The sequence below is a fragment of the Manihot esculenta genome, chromosome 10 (genome assembly GCF_001659605.2).
Source record: "Manihot esculenta cultivar AM560-2 chromosome 10, M.esculenta_v8, whole genome shotgun sequence".
Taxonomy (NCBI): domain Eukaryota; kingdom Viridiplantae; phylum Streptophyta; class Magnoliopsida; order Malpighiales; family Euphorbiaceae; genus Manihot; species Manihot esculenta.
Genome location: NC_035170.2, coordinates 26429580 through 26446559, shown reverse-complemented (window position 1 = coordinate 26446559; position 16980 = coordinate 26429580). Strand labels below are relative to the sequence as shown.

The 16980-nt window shown below is 34.3% G+C and overlaps 5 protein-coding genes across 6 annotated transcripts; 2 read left to right on the top strand and 3 right to left on the bottom strand.

The window, feature by feature from the left end:
- The first annotated feature begins 24 nt into the window (after nt 1-24).
- LOC110624706 (mitogen-activated protein kinase kinase 2) lies at nt 25-2729 on the top strand. The gene is made up of 9 exons (XM_021769970.2): nt 25-301; nt 390-474; nt 721-855; nt 952-1176; nt 1304-1486; nt 1606-1841; nt 2110-2155; nt 2278-2390; nt 2464-2729. Exons 1-8 carry the CDS (start codon nt 213-215, stop codon nt 2371-2373), a joined length of 1095 nt encoding a protein of 364 aa, XP_021625662.1. The 5' UTR covers nt 25-212; the 3' UTR covers nt 2374-2390; nt 2464-2729.
- Nucleotides 2730-3180: 451 nt separating this feature from the next.
- Nucleotides 3181-4613, bottom strand: LOC122721241 (mitogen-activated protein kinase kinase kinase 1-like). Its single transcript, XM_043960941.1, is given in 4 exon segments — nt 3181-3490; nt 3757-4359; nt 4362-4512; nt 4515-4613. Coding segments are annotated over 3 exon segments (816 nt in total). The 3' UTR covers nt 3181-3490; nt 3757-3793.
- A 468-nt stretch (nt 4614-5081) lies between these two features.
- Nucleotides 5082-7594, bottom strand: LOC110624705 (E3 ubiquitin-protein ligase UPL5-like). Its single transcript, XM_043960940.1, has 2 exons — nt 5839-7594; nt 5082-5606 (listed from the first exon to the last, which is right to left on the bottom strand). Exons 1-2 carry the CDS (start codon nt 7289-7291, stop codon nt 5098-5100), a joined length of 1962 nt encoding a protein of 653 aa, XP_043816875.1. The 5' UTR covers nt 7292-7594; the 3' UTR covers nt 5082-5097.
- Nucleotides 7595-8215: 621 nt separating this feature from the next.
- Nucleotides 8216-11966, top strand: LOC110624467 (mitogen-activated protein kinase kinase 2). 2 transcript variants are annotated; one of them, XM_021769632.2, is made up of 8 exons: nt 8218-8441; nt 8535-8619; nt 9269-9403; nt 9847-10071; nt 10185-10367; nt 10533-10768; nt 11290-11335; nt 11457-11966. In XM_021769632.2, exons 1-8 carry the CDS (start codon nt 8341-8343, stop codon nt 11547-11549), a joined length of 1104 nt encoding a protein of 367 aa, XP_021625324.1. In that variant the 5' UTR covers nt 8218-8340; the 3' UTR covers nt 11550-11966. The 2 variants fall into 2 exon arrangements, with proteins under 2 accessions (XP_021625326.1, XP_021625324.1); XM_021769634.2 differs by lacking the exon at nt 9269-9403 and having other exon boundaries at nt 8216-8441.
- A 2921-nt stretch (nt 11967-14887) lies between these two features.
- LOC110625344 (iridoid oxidase) lies at nt 14888-16980 on the bottom strand. Its single transcript, XM_021770963.2, has 3 exons — nt 16470-16980; nt 15733-16177; nt 14888-15582 (listed from the first exon to the last, which is right to left on the bottom strand). The coding sequence occupies exons 1-3, from the start codon at nt 16943-16945 to the stop codon at nt 14959-14961; spliced, it is 1545 nt and encodes a 514-aa protein (XP_021626655.1). The 5' UTR covers nt 16946-16980; the 3' UTR covers nt 14888-14958.

Sequence of the window (16980 nt, the reverse complement as noted above, 5' to 3'; positions counted from 1 at the left end):
GATAAATAAATTATTAAATCGAAAGAGGATTAAAAAAGGGAAATCGAAAAGGAAAATGGCGCGAATAAAATGACGACCAAGTAAACGGGGAGGTCTTCATTATTATATAATTTCTGACATCTCGACTGGTTCAGCGATTGTGGCTGCTCTTTTCTTCAAGCCTTTAAGGATAGTAAAGTTGCTGATTTCATCTTCTGGCTACACCAATTACAATGAAAACTGAGGGAAAGGACTCTAAACTCAAGCTTAAGCTCTCTCTCCCTCCTCCTCCTCCTCAAGGAGTTTCCTTCGCTGAGTTCCTGTAAGCTGCAAACCCTTTTTCTCATTCTTTCTCTCTTTGTGCAATGTAGTTTTAATTTTACTGATTTCTGGTCTCGGATCGGTGGCAGAACCCCTAGCGGTACATTTCTCGATGGGGATCTGAGAGTGAATCGCGATGGAATTCGAATTGTCTCCCAAAGCGAAACCGAAGCTGTAAGATTTTATTAATTTCTAATAAATATAAGATTTTATATTCCTTTTTATTAGACTGAAATACAATACTTAAATTCCTCATTTGAAATTAAAGATTTTGCAAAAATTTAATTCAATTTATATTTTTTCTATCAAATTTTTTGTTTGTGTGGAAAGAATTCATTTATTAATTTTTAGAATTTATTTAGATATTTTTTTTTAAAATTAATACTGCTAAACAAAGGGAAAGTGTGTGCCCTGTATCAGGCGCCCCTTATTAGGCCATCAGATCAACAGTTGGCTTTGGCTGACTTAGAAACCATTAAGGTCCTTGGAAAGGGCAACGGTGGAATTGTGCAGCTGGTTCAACACAAGTGGACTCAGCAGTTGTTTGCATTAAAGGTATGATCCGTTCAGACTCATCTCTATATTTTGCATTTCAATCAAAGCTAATTGTACAGAAAAAGAATGTGATTTTGTGGTTCTTGTTTGATTTAGGTTATGGAGCTGAAGATTGAGGAGAGCGCAAGGAAATTAATTGCTAGGGAATTAAGAATCAATTTAACCTCACAATGTCCAAACGTGGTCATGTTTTACGAGTCTTTCTACGACAATGGCAAAATTTCGATTGTCTTGGAGTATATGGATGGTGGATCTTTGGCTGATCTTCTCAACAAAGTTAAAAAAATTGCAGAAGCATATCTTGCTGCCATCTGTAAACAGGTGAAATATCTGGAAAACCCACAAGACTACGAGCTTCAGCTATTTAATTATTGTAGATAAAGATTTATTTGTTGCCCAATTATTTTTGTTAATAGCTTTTACTTTTATTTTATTTTTATTGCTGCAGGTACTCCAGGGTTTATTGTATCTTCATCATGAAAAACATATCATTCATAGGGACCTGAAACCTTGTAACATACTGATAAATCATGAAGGAGAAGTCAAGATTGCTGACTTTGGTGTAAGTGCAATAATGGCAAGCACTTCTGGACATGCAAATACTTACGTTGGTACATACCACTATATGTCTGTGAGTATTTAATTGCATTATTTTTCTTAATTATGCTTGTGGCAATATGCAAGAATTTTTCCTCTTTCCTCTGGCAGCAAATTTCAGAGGTTGCCCATAATTCTGCTTATTTTTTGTAGCCTGAAAGGATTAGCAGTGAAGTTAGTGGAGGAGAGCACAACTACAGAAGTGACATTTGGAGCCTGGGTATAGTAATGCTGCAGTGTGCAACTGGTCAATTCCCATATTCTCCGCCAGACCGGAGTGAAGACTGGGCTAGCGTTTATCAACTTGTGGCAGCTATTGTTAAGCAACCAGAACCTTGTGCACCCTCTGATCAATTTTCCCCAGAGTTTTGCTCATTCATATCTTCATGGTAAAGATTAAACATGTGGTGCTTACAGAAGGAATGTTCCATCTCAATTTTGCTGTCCGTTGTTAAAAAAGTGATTTCAGGGTTTCAGTATGATATTGATGAGTCCTGAATAACCTTGCATGTCTTTATTTACTTGTTATGTTGATCGACTCTTGTGAGTATCAAGCAATTTAATAGAAATATTTAATCTTTATTTGGAATATTTCATATAATGTCATTGAATTGGTTTTATGAAATAATACTCTGGGCTTCTTTTGTCTTTTTCCAGTCTGCAGAAAGACCCAACAAAAAGATGGTCAGCACGTGACCTTCTGGTAACTGAAACTTTTATTTTTCTCCTCCTTGACATCCAAATGAAATACCATCAATTTTGTGCTGATCAGCAGACATTTCTAACATTTTATTTTCCTTTTAATATTTTCAATTGCAATGGCAGGAACATCCATTCATGATCAGGTATGGCGACCTGCAAGCAGAAGCCCTCAAATCTTACTTCACAAACGCAGGCTCTCCAGAAACTTCTAGTAAGTAAGTATGATCAGACAGCTCTACTTCAAGAACTGGCTAAAGAATGTTTACCACTACTTCGAATTGCAAAGCATCTGCCATATCAACACAGCTAAAGCATCTCCTCGTGGGTGTTTTCTACCTTATATATATGTGTGTATTCTATGAATTTGTTGCTCAAGAAAGACAGGGCCACAAAAAATCTATCAATCAGGCATCGAATCTATCTTTGTATTAAAATCGCTAGGTTTCTATTTATCAACTGTTGAATATTATAGTGCCCTGATCCGCATTGATAAACAGGTGTCTTATTTGTAAAACAATATGTGTAGCTTTATTTTTTGTCAAGATAATAAAAATTTTCATTTAGAGAATTCCTTATCATTTCATTTCAATTATGCTCCAACTCTACAACAAATCTCTTGTCGAAATATGCATACTTTCCTGTCGGAGAAAAATATACCTAAGAGAATAAGTTGAATTCTGAAGATAGGATAAAATAATTTTGATTGATTTTGTTTTAATTTGATTTGATAGATATAGTTGTTAAGGCTTTTTGTTTTGTTTTCTCTATGTATAATCATGCTTCAATGAATAAAGATTTAGGACAATTAAGTCTCAAGTTAAATCTCTTGTTCTCCTTTCAAAACCTAACAATCCTTGTTCAAAGAAAAAACCCAGCATATAGTAGTGATACGTCTATCATTTGCTTCTTTCAATAAATAGAAGCAAGATGTGCGAGAAAAAAAAAAACAAAAGGAAAAACAAAAGCAAGATGTCGAATTCTGCATTCATTCCATCAATTGCATGCAGATCCTCCACAATTTTTTTTTTTTAAAAGCAAAAATTTAATTTTCATCAATCAACAAACTTTATACACAATTTCAGGAAGTGAATTGACAAAAACCAAATGCATGGGACATGAGAAAAAAAAGAAGATAACACTACAGAACACGTGACATTCATCCATCTCACAACAATAGCTCTTAGCTTTTAGAGCAGAGTGCCCAATGCTCTTTCCTGCATTAAAACCTTATGTCTCTGCACATCTCCATCAAATGTCTCTTTGCCAATTGAATTTGCTTGCCCAATTCATCCATCTCTAACCGAATGGAAGGAAATTCACAATGTTGGTGATGGGCCTGTGAAGAGAAGTCAAAACAATGAGTCTTGAGCCTCATATATGAAGCAGCTAAAACTTCCTTATAGTGTTAATCATAATCTTCTAATTTCCTTGGTACTGTTTTTAATCATTAGTTGTAACGAAAAATGAACAGCATCATTTAATTCCATTGGTTGCAATACAATTGGCCGACTACTAACATGAGTAAATCTTATTTAAATTATAATTTCTGAATTAATTTAGAAAAAAAAATAAAAATAGGAAGAAAACCCAGAAGTTTCTTACAAGAAACGCAGAAGCAAGTTATTGAGATGCAAACATGCTAAGAGCAGCGCCCCTTTACAAATGGATGCCCTAAAAGCTTAGCAGCTGTCGGACGATCATCTGGATTAACTTGCAAGCATTGCAGGATGAAATCTCGTGAATGCTTCGAGAGAGAATCAGGAAGAGGAGGTAGGTTACCCTCTCCAATGCTGTAATCTACAGCTCCAGGTTCCAAATGAGAGTAAGGAATTTGGCGGGTGGACATTTCTAACACTGTGCAGCCAATGCTCCAAATATCAGCTTTAAATCCATACCCTCCTCCCTTCCCATTAACAACCTCAGGAGGCATCCAACGAGGATTCCACCAGCAAGACTTCATGAGAGTTTTTAAGTTGGTCACCTTTGACAATCCAAAATCTGCAATTTTCACACATCCTTTCTCATCAACTAAAATGTTTGCACATTTAATGTCTCTGTGGACTACATTTCGATCATGAAGGTACTTTAAACCTTTCAGTATTTGCATGGTGTACAAAGACACTTGAGAATCTCGAAGTTGAAACTTCTGATAAAGTTTTTCGAGGGAACCTGCTCTTACAAGCTCAAGAAAAATATAGAGATTTCATCCTTATGTGTGCCAAAGTATTTCACTATATTTGGATGACTGAACTGACATAGCAAAGCAATCTCTTGCTCAATTTGGTCAACTTTTTTCCCTTCTAATAACGGAGCTACCTTTACTGCGAAAAAGAAACCATCAGCAGCATAACCTATTAACCTTCATACACTCGTCCAAATGACCCACTGCCCAGGAAATCACCCCATTGCCAATCTGTAATATTAATTCTCTGTCTTCTAATCTGCAAATTATTCAACATAGTTTATGTATTATACTTTAAAAGGAATTAATTGAGTGTTAAGCATGGTTATATTAATGAAATAGTTCCCAAAACTTAGAATATTTCATCTAAAACATTAGCTGAACTTGCTCCAGTATTATACAATTGTTGGAAGTTCTTGAATAGAAGTTCAAAAGTTTACAAGGAAGCCTTTAATTCCCAAAAAGAATTCCAGTAAGGAAGCAGCTCATGCGATAATATTTCCAAAGCAAGCTTCAGAGCTGTGATATACATGAAAAGTAAAGGAAACAAAAGTTTTATATGCTAGAGTAACACACAGTAAACTCTACAAGCACATACCTTTTGCAGTTGGGACATCAGAGGATCACTTTCAAAATTATTTACTCTAGTAACAATAAGAAATTGATGAAAGAGCTAGATATTCAGCAACCTACAATTTCTTCAGAAAAATGAAAAAATACAAGCCATTTATTTCCAAAGAAGGTTCCAATGATAAAGCGGCTCATGCAATAATATTTTGAAATGAAGCTTCTGAGCCGTGATAAGCATGAAAAAGTGAAGGAAACAATAGCTCCGTTAAGAGTAAGAAAAATTTACAAGCACATACCTCTTGTAATTGGGACATCAGAGGATCACTTTCATCGAAGTCATGATTCACATATTTTTTCTTCTTACTAGAATTAGATGTAAGATTTATTTTTCCTTTTAGCACCTGGTTAAGATCTTCAAGCTCTAGTCCCTTAAAAGATAGCAGTTGTAAAATTGGTGTCCCAAAAATACTCTCAAAGCCTTTTGTGAAAAAGGATACCTGTTTAGAGATATCCTTGCCCGCATTGTGAAGGCATGAATCTACATTCCTTGCATCTTCTAACGAAATATTCTTTCCAGCCAGTTGCATAAGAAACAAAAGATCTAAGGCAATACCTACTTGTATTTCATGCATCAGTGCTACTGCAATCACTTTACCAGCAAAACTCAAACAATCAAGATGAAAGGGTTCTGGCTCCAACTCTGCATACACAATCTTTTTTTCTCAAACATATATATTTATCTAGTTCAGATAACAATATTTAATAGTAACATGAAAAATCTTCTGCCAGTTCAATATTCTATGCCCTAATGATATCTCAGAAAGTAATATATGACAAAGCTGCTGAAAAAAGATATGGATCAATCATTTCTCAAGGAAATAAAAGTACAAGCAGGAAAACTCAAAGAAAGGCATCAAAAGGTGCGATTTTACCAGGATTAGGATAGAACTTTGTAGGATCATTTGTGCATGCCCGGAACAGGAGATTTTTTGGTTCGAATAAAATTTGACATAACTTGCATAACCAAAGATGCAATACTTTAGGATCTCTAAGATCCGTATTTTTTACTGCATTGAACAGCTTTTTGTCCAAATTTTCGGACCACCAGATGAGAGGCTTGTAGAGCTCTGCGTCGCGTAATCTTTTCTCCGGGATCATCTTCATCATTACTAAATGCATCCTGGATTCAGAATCAAGCATAGCAATGTACTCAAGAAGCCAATCATAATCATCACCCCGCATGATGTTCTTAATCATTATTTGTAGTGAATTCTTCTGGCATTCTAATAAACGCTGAAATTCATCCGGAGCACCCTCCAGAAGTTGAGACATGCTATTCAATTCATTCAGAATGGCCAAATACAGAAGTGAAACAGAACGCAGCGTATCAATTTTTTCAAATACTTGTATCATATTGGCAAAACAAGCAAGATTCTGCTCCATATCTTTCAAGTGAACTTGAAAAATAATTCCAATTCCGGCAACTATTAATTCAACCATCGAATTCTGATCATCATTCTCATCGACTTTTATCTGAACATCAATAGCCTTACGTAATACGCATAAGAATTTTCCAAACTCACCAAATTGAATTCTCAGTAATTCAATGTGTTCCCATCGATAGAAGGACTTGGCCAATCCATTCGACAAGTCTTGTGATAACTTGAAAGCGAATAGTAGAATTTCGGTTATCATGCATTCATCATAATCGGAATGAATCTCATAATCTCCTAAAAGCTCTGCTAGAATAGTCCTGCAAGATTTGTACAGAGGATCTTCAGCAGATAATTCTCTGAGCAAATTACAAAATTCTAATCCCAAAGAAGCTTTTTCATCTGGAAAATCCTCATCATCGTTCATCAATATAAGTTCCATGTAAAGCATTATCAAATTATGACCATAGAATTTGTTACCTTCAATCGGCGAGCTATAAAGCATAACCAAAGTCGCAGGGACAGAATACAAAGAAAGACTGTCCAATTTCTCTTCTCTTAGGCGCTCCAACGCCGCCGTAATAATATTACGGCAGTCTTCATTTTTGGAATCGGATTCACCTTGGCACATGCGACAAATGCTTGAACTCATTTGATGAACCATTTGGAGAAGTGCCGACGTGCCGTCCATGTCATCCCATCGAACCATCAACTCAAGGCAGGCTTTGTTTTGAATTGAGCACTGTTTAACCGTGTCCCAGTATTGTAGCTGCTTTGTCCCATAAAAGAACTTCTGTTCAGTAACTGGAATTTTCCAGGTCACTAGAATTTTCTCGTGGATAATCTTTATAATATCATTAGCATCCACGTTGATTTCCATGGGTGGAGCTTGCGAATTCATCATTTTGACGAATAATTGGATGGGTTCAGCTCCAGCGAACGGCCACGCCATCGACTCTGGATGAGAGGTCTTCTGACTTCTATAATTCAAGGCTGTTTCTCACTGAAAACTCATCAAATTGCAAATTTACTACCCAACTCCATCTACGACCTTTTCCACAATACACTTAAATATATACACTCAATTCATAAACAAATGCATTTTAATTTTATTTAATAAATAATCTAATACTATAAAAATATTAGAAAGAGCATCAACATTTAACAAAACCCCAACAACGATGGTGGTTTTCTTAGAAGCGGCAGCGGTGATGGCTGTGTCTGCTTTATGGTTTCTAAGGAAAGGAATAGTTTTATTTGACGAGCGCTTTGATTTAATTTTGTATTTGATCGAATTTTCCTTGTGAGTAATAAAGCTACAATTGCCGTTAATATTACTCTTTATTAAATAGCTTGCTGGAAATATAATTCTAAATTGTTTGCCGAAGCATTAGTCAAAAAAGAGTTGACCTAATCACAAGTAAGGTCTTAAATTTGGGTATATTTGAAAAAAAAAAATTTAATCATATAAGAAGTCTTTGTATTTTACTTTAAAAATATCTTTGAATTTTTAATAAAAAACTAAAGATGTTGTCCAAATCAATTGAGTAGAATATAATCCACTTTCAGATTCTGATAAACATAGTTTTAATTAACTCTTTTAATCACAGTTTAGGGATATTTTTAGATAAAAAAATTAAATTTGATATTTTCGGCTTCTATTATATAATTGAGAGACAAATTTGGATTAACTTGTTTAATTTTAAAAATCAAGGGACCATTTCATTATTAATGCCGAAACCCCATGGATATAATTGTAATTTTCCAAGAATTTAATGTAACTAACTTCTTTTTTGAAGGGACCCAGACGAACGTCCACGACGGGGAGAATGGCGCCAGAAAGTAATGAAAAAAGATAAACGGGAAAGTTAGTATACAATTTATGTTTTCGCTGACCGGTTGACCTTTTAGTTTTTAGAGATAGTGAAGTTAACTATTTCCGTTATCTCCTTCCAAGGATTTGCAATTCTGTTCCACACTCTTCAGACTTGACCAATTGTAATGAAGACGAACGGCAAAGGTGCTGCCTTAAACGGCCGTAAAGCCGACCTCCAGCTCTCTCTCCCTTCCTCTCCTCATGGAGTTTCCATCGCCGACTTCCTGTAAGCCTGCAACTCTCTTCTCATTCGCTCTTTGTAAAAATATATCAATTTTTATTGCAGTTTTACTGATTTCTGGTGCCGGATCGGGGGCAGAACCGAAAGCGGTACGTTTGTCGATGGTGATCTGCGCGTGAATCGTGACGGAATTCGAATTGTCTCGCAAACCGAAACTAAAGCTGTAAGACTGTCAGATAATTTATATCTTTTTTTTTCTCTTATGAGGACTTCGCCACTGATTTGTTGACATACCGTTGTAAGTAAAGAAAGATATGATTTGTGACCATGAATTCGTTTTTTGTCTGGGGAGAGAGGTTCAACATTTCTTGAATATGTTGAACTAGTTTAATTAGTAACTTTACATTGTGCATCATAACAAACTGTTTAATTTAATTTGAAATATCTTATTCTATAATCTTAATGTATTTCTTTCATTGTTTATATACCAACTCTTGAAAGAGTTCTCTTAATTGCAAAAATAGGCCAATTCACAGTGTGTTTGGATGAAGTGAAAAAGGGAATTTTTTGTCTGGTGGACCATAAAATGAAAGTGGGATTCACATAGAATCCAGGTCCTTGTAGACCCATCTAGGTAATTTTTTCCAAAAAAAAAAAAAGTATCAAAACTTCTCCAACTCTCCAAATTGATGACTAAATAAGTGAGATTTTTGGTGGGTTTCGAACTTACCTTTCTTGAAAAATCCTCCTTCTATATATGAACACTATTTTGAAAAACCTTACTTTACCTCTAAAACTTCCTCCCAAAACAGTGTTACTAGAAAGCAAGAATTAATATTAAAAAAATGTAAGATTGTATCTCCTGTATTCAGGCAGCCCCTATAAAGCCATCAGACCACCAATTGTCTTTAGCTGATTTAGAAGCCATTAAGGTCATTGGGAAGGGAAGTAGTGGAATTGTGCAACTGGTGCGACATAAGTGGACTGAACAGTTTTTCGCATTAAAGGTATGATCTGTTCTGGACTTATTTTTCTTTTCTTGTGATACGTTTGGTATACCGTAATATAATATAATGCAATCAATCGATTAAATCTCAATAGAAATTATGAACACTTCCAGCCATTGATTGTGCATGAGATGGGTAATACTTGAACCAAAAAGAAAACTTTCAACTATCTCCATACATAACGAGCACGTATTTTTATTGGCTTCACTCCTTAGAAAAATGAGGAGGAAAGAAAAAACTCTGTTTCTGTTTGTATGTCCTCTGTTTTCAGGAATAATAATTTGAGTTTCTTTCCTCTCTGGCTTATCTCTTTTGTTATGTTAAATATTAAGCTTCTGCAATGTCATGGTGAAAGCTAAAATCCAGCTTTCCATTTACTCAATCTTCCAACGAGTTATACTGATGCTTTCTATCATGAATTTTGTGATTCTTGTTTGATTTAGGTCATACAGCTGAGGATTGAGGAAAAGGCAAGGAAAGCAATTGCCAGGGAATTAAGAATTAATCTAACCTCACAATGTCCATATGTGGTCAAGTTTTACGATTCATTCTATAACAATGGTGACATTTCAACTGTATTAGAGTATATGGATGGTGGATCTTTGGCAGAGTTTCTGAAAAGAAATACAAGAATTGCAGAACCATATCTTGCTGCCATCTGTAAGCAGGTGAAAAATTTGAAAACTCATAAGACCCATGAACTTCAGTTATTTATAGTAGATAAAGATTTATTGTGCCCTATCATTTTTCTTAATATTTAAAATGAAAAATATTGCTGCAGGTGCTCCAGGGTTTATCGTATCTTCATCATGAAAAACATATTATTCATAGGGACTTGAAACCTTCAAATATATTGATAAATCATAAAGGAGAAGTTAAGATTGCTGACTTTGGTGTGAGTGCAATAATGGCAAGCACCTCTGGACAGGCAAATACTTATGTTGGCACATACCACTACATGTCTGTGGGTATTTAATTGTATTATTTTCCTTAATTGTACCTGTGGCAATGTCTAATTTCTTTTTCTTCCTTGCAAGAATTTTTCCTCTTTCCCTGGCTGCAAAGTTCATAGGTTACCCATTATTCTGCTTGTATTTAAAACTTGATCATGTGCAATTGTGCTTTGTAGCCTGAGAGAATTAGCAGTGAAATTAGTGAAGGATCGCACGACTACAAAAGTGACATTTGGAGCATGGGAATAGTAATGCTGGAGTGTGCAACTGGTCAATTCCCATATTCCTCTCCGGACCAGGGTGAAGTCTGGGCTAACCTTTTTGAACTTATGGAAGCTATTGTTGAGCAACCTGAACCTTGTGCACCTTCTGATCAATTTTCCTCCGAGTTTTGCTCATTCATATCTTCATGGTAAGGTTTAATTGTGTGGTGCTAACGAAAGACATGTTCTATATCAGTTTTGCTGTCTTTAGTTATAAGAGTGATTCGTGGCTTTCAATATGACATTGACAAGTCCATACTTTAGGATATTGAAAAATTATACAGTGCATCTGGGTAACACGTGACATGTACCTTTACTCACAAAAATCAGTTTTTCTTAAATTATGAATATATAATCCAGTTCTTATGAGTAAGAGTACATGAATTGAGTGCACAGTATAATTTAGAAATATGTTCATGTTGATTAATTCTTATCAGTGTCAAGCAATCTAATGGAAAATATTTTATCTATATTTGGAATATTTGATATAATAAGGTTTTTTGCATCTCATTTCTGTCTTTGTTTTCTTTTGATGAAATAATATTTCTTGTACACTCGTCTACTCAAAACTACAATAACAAAGATTGGATTGGTAATTTTCTTTTGTCTTACAAAAAATATGAATTATGAGGTCACTAATCCTCCCATGGGATGCTAATGTCTTTTTCAGTTTGCAGAAGGATCCAAAAAAGAGACGGTCAACATCTGAACTTTTGGTATGTATGTGAAATTCTTAATTTTTTTTCTCCTCAACGTCGAACAGAAATCCCATAATTTCTTCTGATCACCAATTTCTATATTTGATTTTTTTCTTAATGCTTTCACTTGCAATGCCAGACACATGCATTCATGAACAAGTATGATTACCTGCAAGTAGATCTCTCATCTTACTTCACAAACGAAGTCTCTCAAGAAACTTCTGGTAAGTAAGTGTCAACAGCTCTCCTTTAAGTACTTTTTAAACAAGGTTTCCACTTCATCAAATTGCTACCCTTTTCCACTAGCATTCTGCCATAAAAACACAGCTGAACCATCTCCTCGTGTATATGATGTATGTTCTATGATTTGATTCTTCATGGTTGTTTAGCCTACAAACACTATTAAAATATTGTCATCTACTGGAACTTCTTGCTTACGAATAACAAAGGCCATGAGAAAAATCTATCAATTGTTTGCCTACAAGTGCATTTGCATTGGTTTTTTTTTTTTTATTTTTTTTATTTTTTTTGACAATGTATACGACAATGGTCCTGCAATTTCTGTCTCATATGATCAATTGCCTGTCTCAATGTAATAAGAACATCAAGATAATATTATTTAATTAATCTAATGTGATCAATTATTATCATCTCAAGACTTTTTTTTTAATATTTTCCTTTGTCCAATTTTTGTTTTTTTTTTTTTTTAATTTTCCCAATATCCATCTGAAAAAATTCCAACGTGTCATTGAATCCAATGTATTTTTTTTGAAAATGATGGTTTGAATACTATTTTGATATTGCATAATTTTATGTCATATTATGTAAAAAAAATGATATTTTTTATATAAAATTATTTATAATAAATAATTGTATTCAATGAATTATTTTAAAACAAAATATTTTAAATAAATAAAAAAAACCCTTTAAATTTATTTAAGATAAATTTAGTTCTAAAATGGGTAAGCCGAATATCTATTTTATATTTAGAGATAATAAATAAATTATTGAATAATAATTTCAAAAATAATAGTATTTAGTATTTTAACTCAATTAAATATTAACATTTAGAAATTTAGAGAATAAATTAAAAAAAAAATTACTAATAATTTTGACTAACTACTATCAAATTATAAGCTATTAAAACATATTAAGTTTTATAATAGTAAAACTAATATCATTATAAAATATTTGCTGTTAATTTTAATAGTTATTGCAACGATACTGACTTTTTTAAAAGATATCGATCCAATGTTTTATTAGCAATTTTTTTATTTCCCTTTTTAAAATTATCGGCTATATGCATTTTTCCTTTTTAACTACTCCTACAGAGACAACCAATACAATTTATTACTGATAAACTAAAAATATTAATAATAAATATCCTGCATAATAATTTTATTAACTTGTGATAGAAGAAGTATACAAGTTGTCTGAACATAAGCATTTATTTAACTTTATTTTCCAACCATTCATCTTTTCCTAAAAAATAAATACTTTTAAAAGCCATATAAATTCAAAAAGAATGCCTAAAAATTTAATACAAAAGGACAGAGCATTTCTTAATATGTAGAAGTTTATATTGTAGAAAATTATAAAGTAACTTTTAAAAATTCAAAATAAATTCATGGAAAATTGTAAAATAATACAATTGAAACATGTTTTTTCAGGTGCATTCAACCTGCAGATTCTGTAGGACTGCACATGTTCTCTCAAGGTGTGAATCTCCCCAAGCCTGCAGAAGCAGAAAGTAAAGGACCAAATATAAGAAGTGAATAAAATATATAAGTTTTGTAACTCACTATAACATTGAGTCACTATGTCTACCAAAATTCTTGATAGAATTAAACAGTGAACAGAGTTTTAAAGTACCTAGCTATTATTATATTCATTAATAAGATAAATTAAGATAAATCAATACCTTGGATAGTAAAATACAGTAAATGGCATAGTAGCAGCAGCAGCAGCAAGAATTCCAATAAGCATGTTGCCACTGGATATGACTGATGAAGAGAGTGCCGACTAATTATCTCCACATCAAATCAGAATATTACAGCTAAAAACAATAACAAGCTGACTATATTGTGTAAACCTTTTGAATAGAATATAAATATAATCACCAGCAAATAGTCTTTTTGTGCTAACAAAGAAGCTCCAAGCTGAAGTTCATATCAAAAGCTACCTGAAATTGCTTTAATTTAATGTTTATACATGTTTAAAAAAATATTGCTAAAAAATCATAAGATACAAGTATGCTGCCCACAAAATGCAAATATCATAACTAAGGAGTTGCAAAAGCATAAAAAAACAAGCTTCACTTGAAATAAAGACATGCACTTTTGCAAACCATCACAACTTAATCTTATAAATCCTTAGTTTTTCTTTTTTCCATTTCCTCAAGACAATCTGCGGGTTGCTTCATCCTTGTACATGTTATAAAGTATTCCACAATCTCTGTATAATGACTGCACCATGTATGAGAGAACAATATTGTGAATTTCATGTCTTTGATGGCCTCTAAAAAATATAACAAGGAGAGAAGAATCCATTTGTGATAAAATGATGAGCCTTCCTTGAGATGCATAAAGCTTCTCCTGCTTCATCATGTCCACAATATTCTCCGTGAATCACTGCATTTCAGCATGAAATTACAAGAATCAACCAAACAATAGTAAGTAAAACCTTGAATCAGTTTGAAACTCCACTCAATGAATAAAATGTAACCCAAGAGGAAAGCCACTCGGAAAAGAGAAAAAAATCAATTAGAACACGATTATGCATCAATTTCAAGTAGTTATCAAGATTAAAAAGAGAAGGGAATAAATTATAGCATGACTTCTGCTAGCTTTATAAGAAAATCAATACGCAATGTAGAGAATGGAACCACTGGATGTGTGTTGCGTGACTGGACCAGGGGGAGGCGAGCTATGCGATTGGACCAGCGGGGCTGCAGGATGTGTGTTGTCGTCAACTAACCTAAACTGACTGAAGCCTATGTTTAGCAAACTTGCCCATAACAGATGGACTTTCTCCTTGAGATCTTCCCTCCTAGCACGTAATGGCTGATATTGAATGTTTGAATAATTTTTCTTGTGTTTTTAAGTATTTGTTATAGTTCATTGAATTTTTTCTATTCCAAAAAATAACTCAGTTTTCTGAAAATTCTTCAATATGCAATACCAATACGAGCAGATTGCAAAGATTGTGTTTATGGGCCTACTATGTGTCGCAGTCACTGTTCAGAATGTGAATAAAACCAGTCAAGCCAACCCAATTCAATTAGATCGGATTGGTTGATTTACATTAACAACTCTCTTCATTTGATTGGTTGATCAAATATCCACACCTGAAAATCCCAATTTTTTATTTTTTGATTTGCTTGTATTGAAGCTGGTCTGGTACGGACTGTGAATTGGTTTTTGTAAAGTGTTGATTTGATTTATTGTGCTTTGGCAATAGTAAAACCTATTATTGACTAAAAAATAAGATGAGAAAAAAAAATCTGCATATTGCAGAGTTGCAAAGAGAGTTATCAAAGGAAAATAAGCAAAGCCACCTGATCTACAGGCTGATTTTTCAAAAAGCAAAATGAAATTGAAATTTAAGATTTTGTTACATGGGTAGTGCTGATTTCATAGTCTTTAGGCAGCCATCACCGTGGGACGTCTCTTGGGTATCAAATTCAAAGTTACAAGTTTTCTCACAACTATCCCAACAAGTTCTCTCATATCTAAGGTCTCAGGAGTTGTGTCCTTGTCAAATTCCCAATCAAAACAATGAATCAAAGCTGCCAGACTAAGAACAACTACTCGTTGAGCCAGCAACACACCTACGCAAATCCTCCTCCCTGATCCAAACGGAATTAGTTCATAATTCTGCCCCTTGTAGTCAATGTTTGAACCTAAAAATCTCTCAGGCTTAAAGCTCAAGGGATCTTCCCAAGAATCTGGGTCTCTTCCCATTGCCCATGCACTCACCAAAACTTGTGTATCTTTTGGAATGTGATATCCCATGAAATCTGTATCTTGCATTGTGTTTCTTGGAACAAGCAAAGGAACTGGAGGATGTAACCGAAATGCTTCCTTTACTGCAGCTTGCAAATACGGTAGTTTCTCTATGTCACTCTCTTCAACGATTCTTCTTTCTCCAACAACTTCATTAAGTTCTTCTTTGACCTTTCTCATTGCTTCAGGGTGGCGAAGCAACTCTGCCATGGCCCATTCGATTCCTGCACTTGTAGTCTCTGACCCACCAAAAAACATTTCCTTCAACATCGAACACAACCAACAATAATTAGTTAGTTAAGCTCGTTGATACTACAGTAATCTGTAAGATTAAGAGTTTAAACTCTAGTCGAATTCAATTATACCCAAAAAAAAAAAAAAAAAAACTATGTAATGTAATTATGTACTTACCAATATGAGTATAATGATGTTTTCATATGGGATCTTGCCATTCCAATTTTTACCATCACCTTCATATTCCAATAACGTGTCTAGGAAATCCTTCTTGTGCTTCTCCTCATTCCCTAGTTTTTCTTGAATCCTTTCTTTGACAAACCCTTCAACAATCTCCAAAGCTCGTCCCATATCTTTTGAAGTTTTCTTCTTCAACCCCTGTGGATCTAACCATTTCAAAAATGGTAAATAATCTGCAATGTTTGGCTTTCCTGCCCACACTATAAGCTTGTCCATGACATGGAAAAATTCACGTCCTACTTTGCACTGAGAATCGAAAAGGTCTCTTGAGAGCATGATATTAGCAACTATGTTTATTGACATTAGGAAGAGATAGTGAGTTAAATTCACCATCCCTGACTCTCCTCTTGCTTTTGCTGCTGCTGAATCATTTTCAATGCTCCTGCATATATATGAATTCTTACAACATAAATTAATTGAACAAGAACTAAAACATTAACGAATGATGGAATTCACGTCCTACTTTGCACTTAGATCTAAGTTCAAGTTTGATTAAAAACCCTTCATGATTGAGCTACCCAAATCAGCACTTAATGGATAAAAACGAGTTTATAAAAAGTTTATATTTAAAGTAAACAGAAGGGCTAACAAGCTCTGGCAAATCCAAATCTGTAAGACTATAGCTGACATAAAAAATATAATATAATATATGTGTATGTGTGAAATAAGGTAACCTTATCATCTGGAGGATGCATTTTTGGCGAATTGTAGCTTTTTCACTGATTCGCTTATTGGTCATCATTTCTGTCGTGCAAATCCGCCTAACCATAAGCCAGTAGGGACTGAACCGACCGACAGCAAGTGACCCATCACTAAAGTTATGAGATGTTAACACCTCAAGAGGCTTGCGGTCACAGAAGTTGGCGTCGTGATTCTTGAATAGCTCTGCTGCAGCCTTGGCTGACTGTATCACCATCGTGTCCCTAAAACCTAGTCTCAGCCAAAGAACAGGTCCATACTTCAACTTAAGCTCATATAGAACTCGGTGTGGCTCAGTTCCAAGATCGAAAATATTGCCAAAAATTGGCCAACCAGGAGGTCCTGGAGGGAGGTTCTTGGTTCTATTTCCCAAAATTTTCCACTTTAGGCATAGAATGACTGCAAGGGATAAGAAGCTTGAGGAAACAAGGAAACTGAAGATGGACTCCATTAATGATATATCTAGTTGTGAGAGAAACTGGTGCT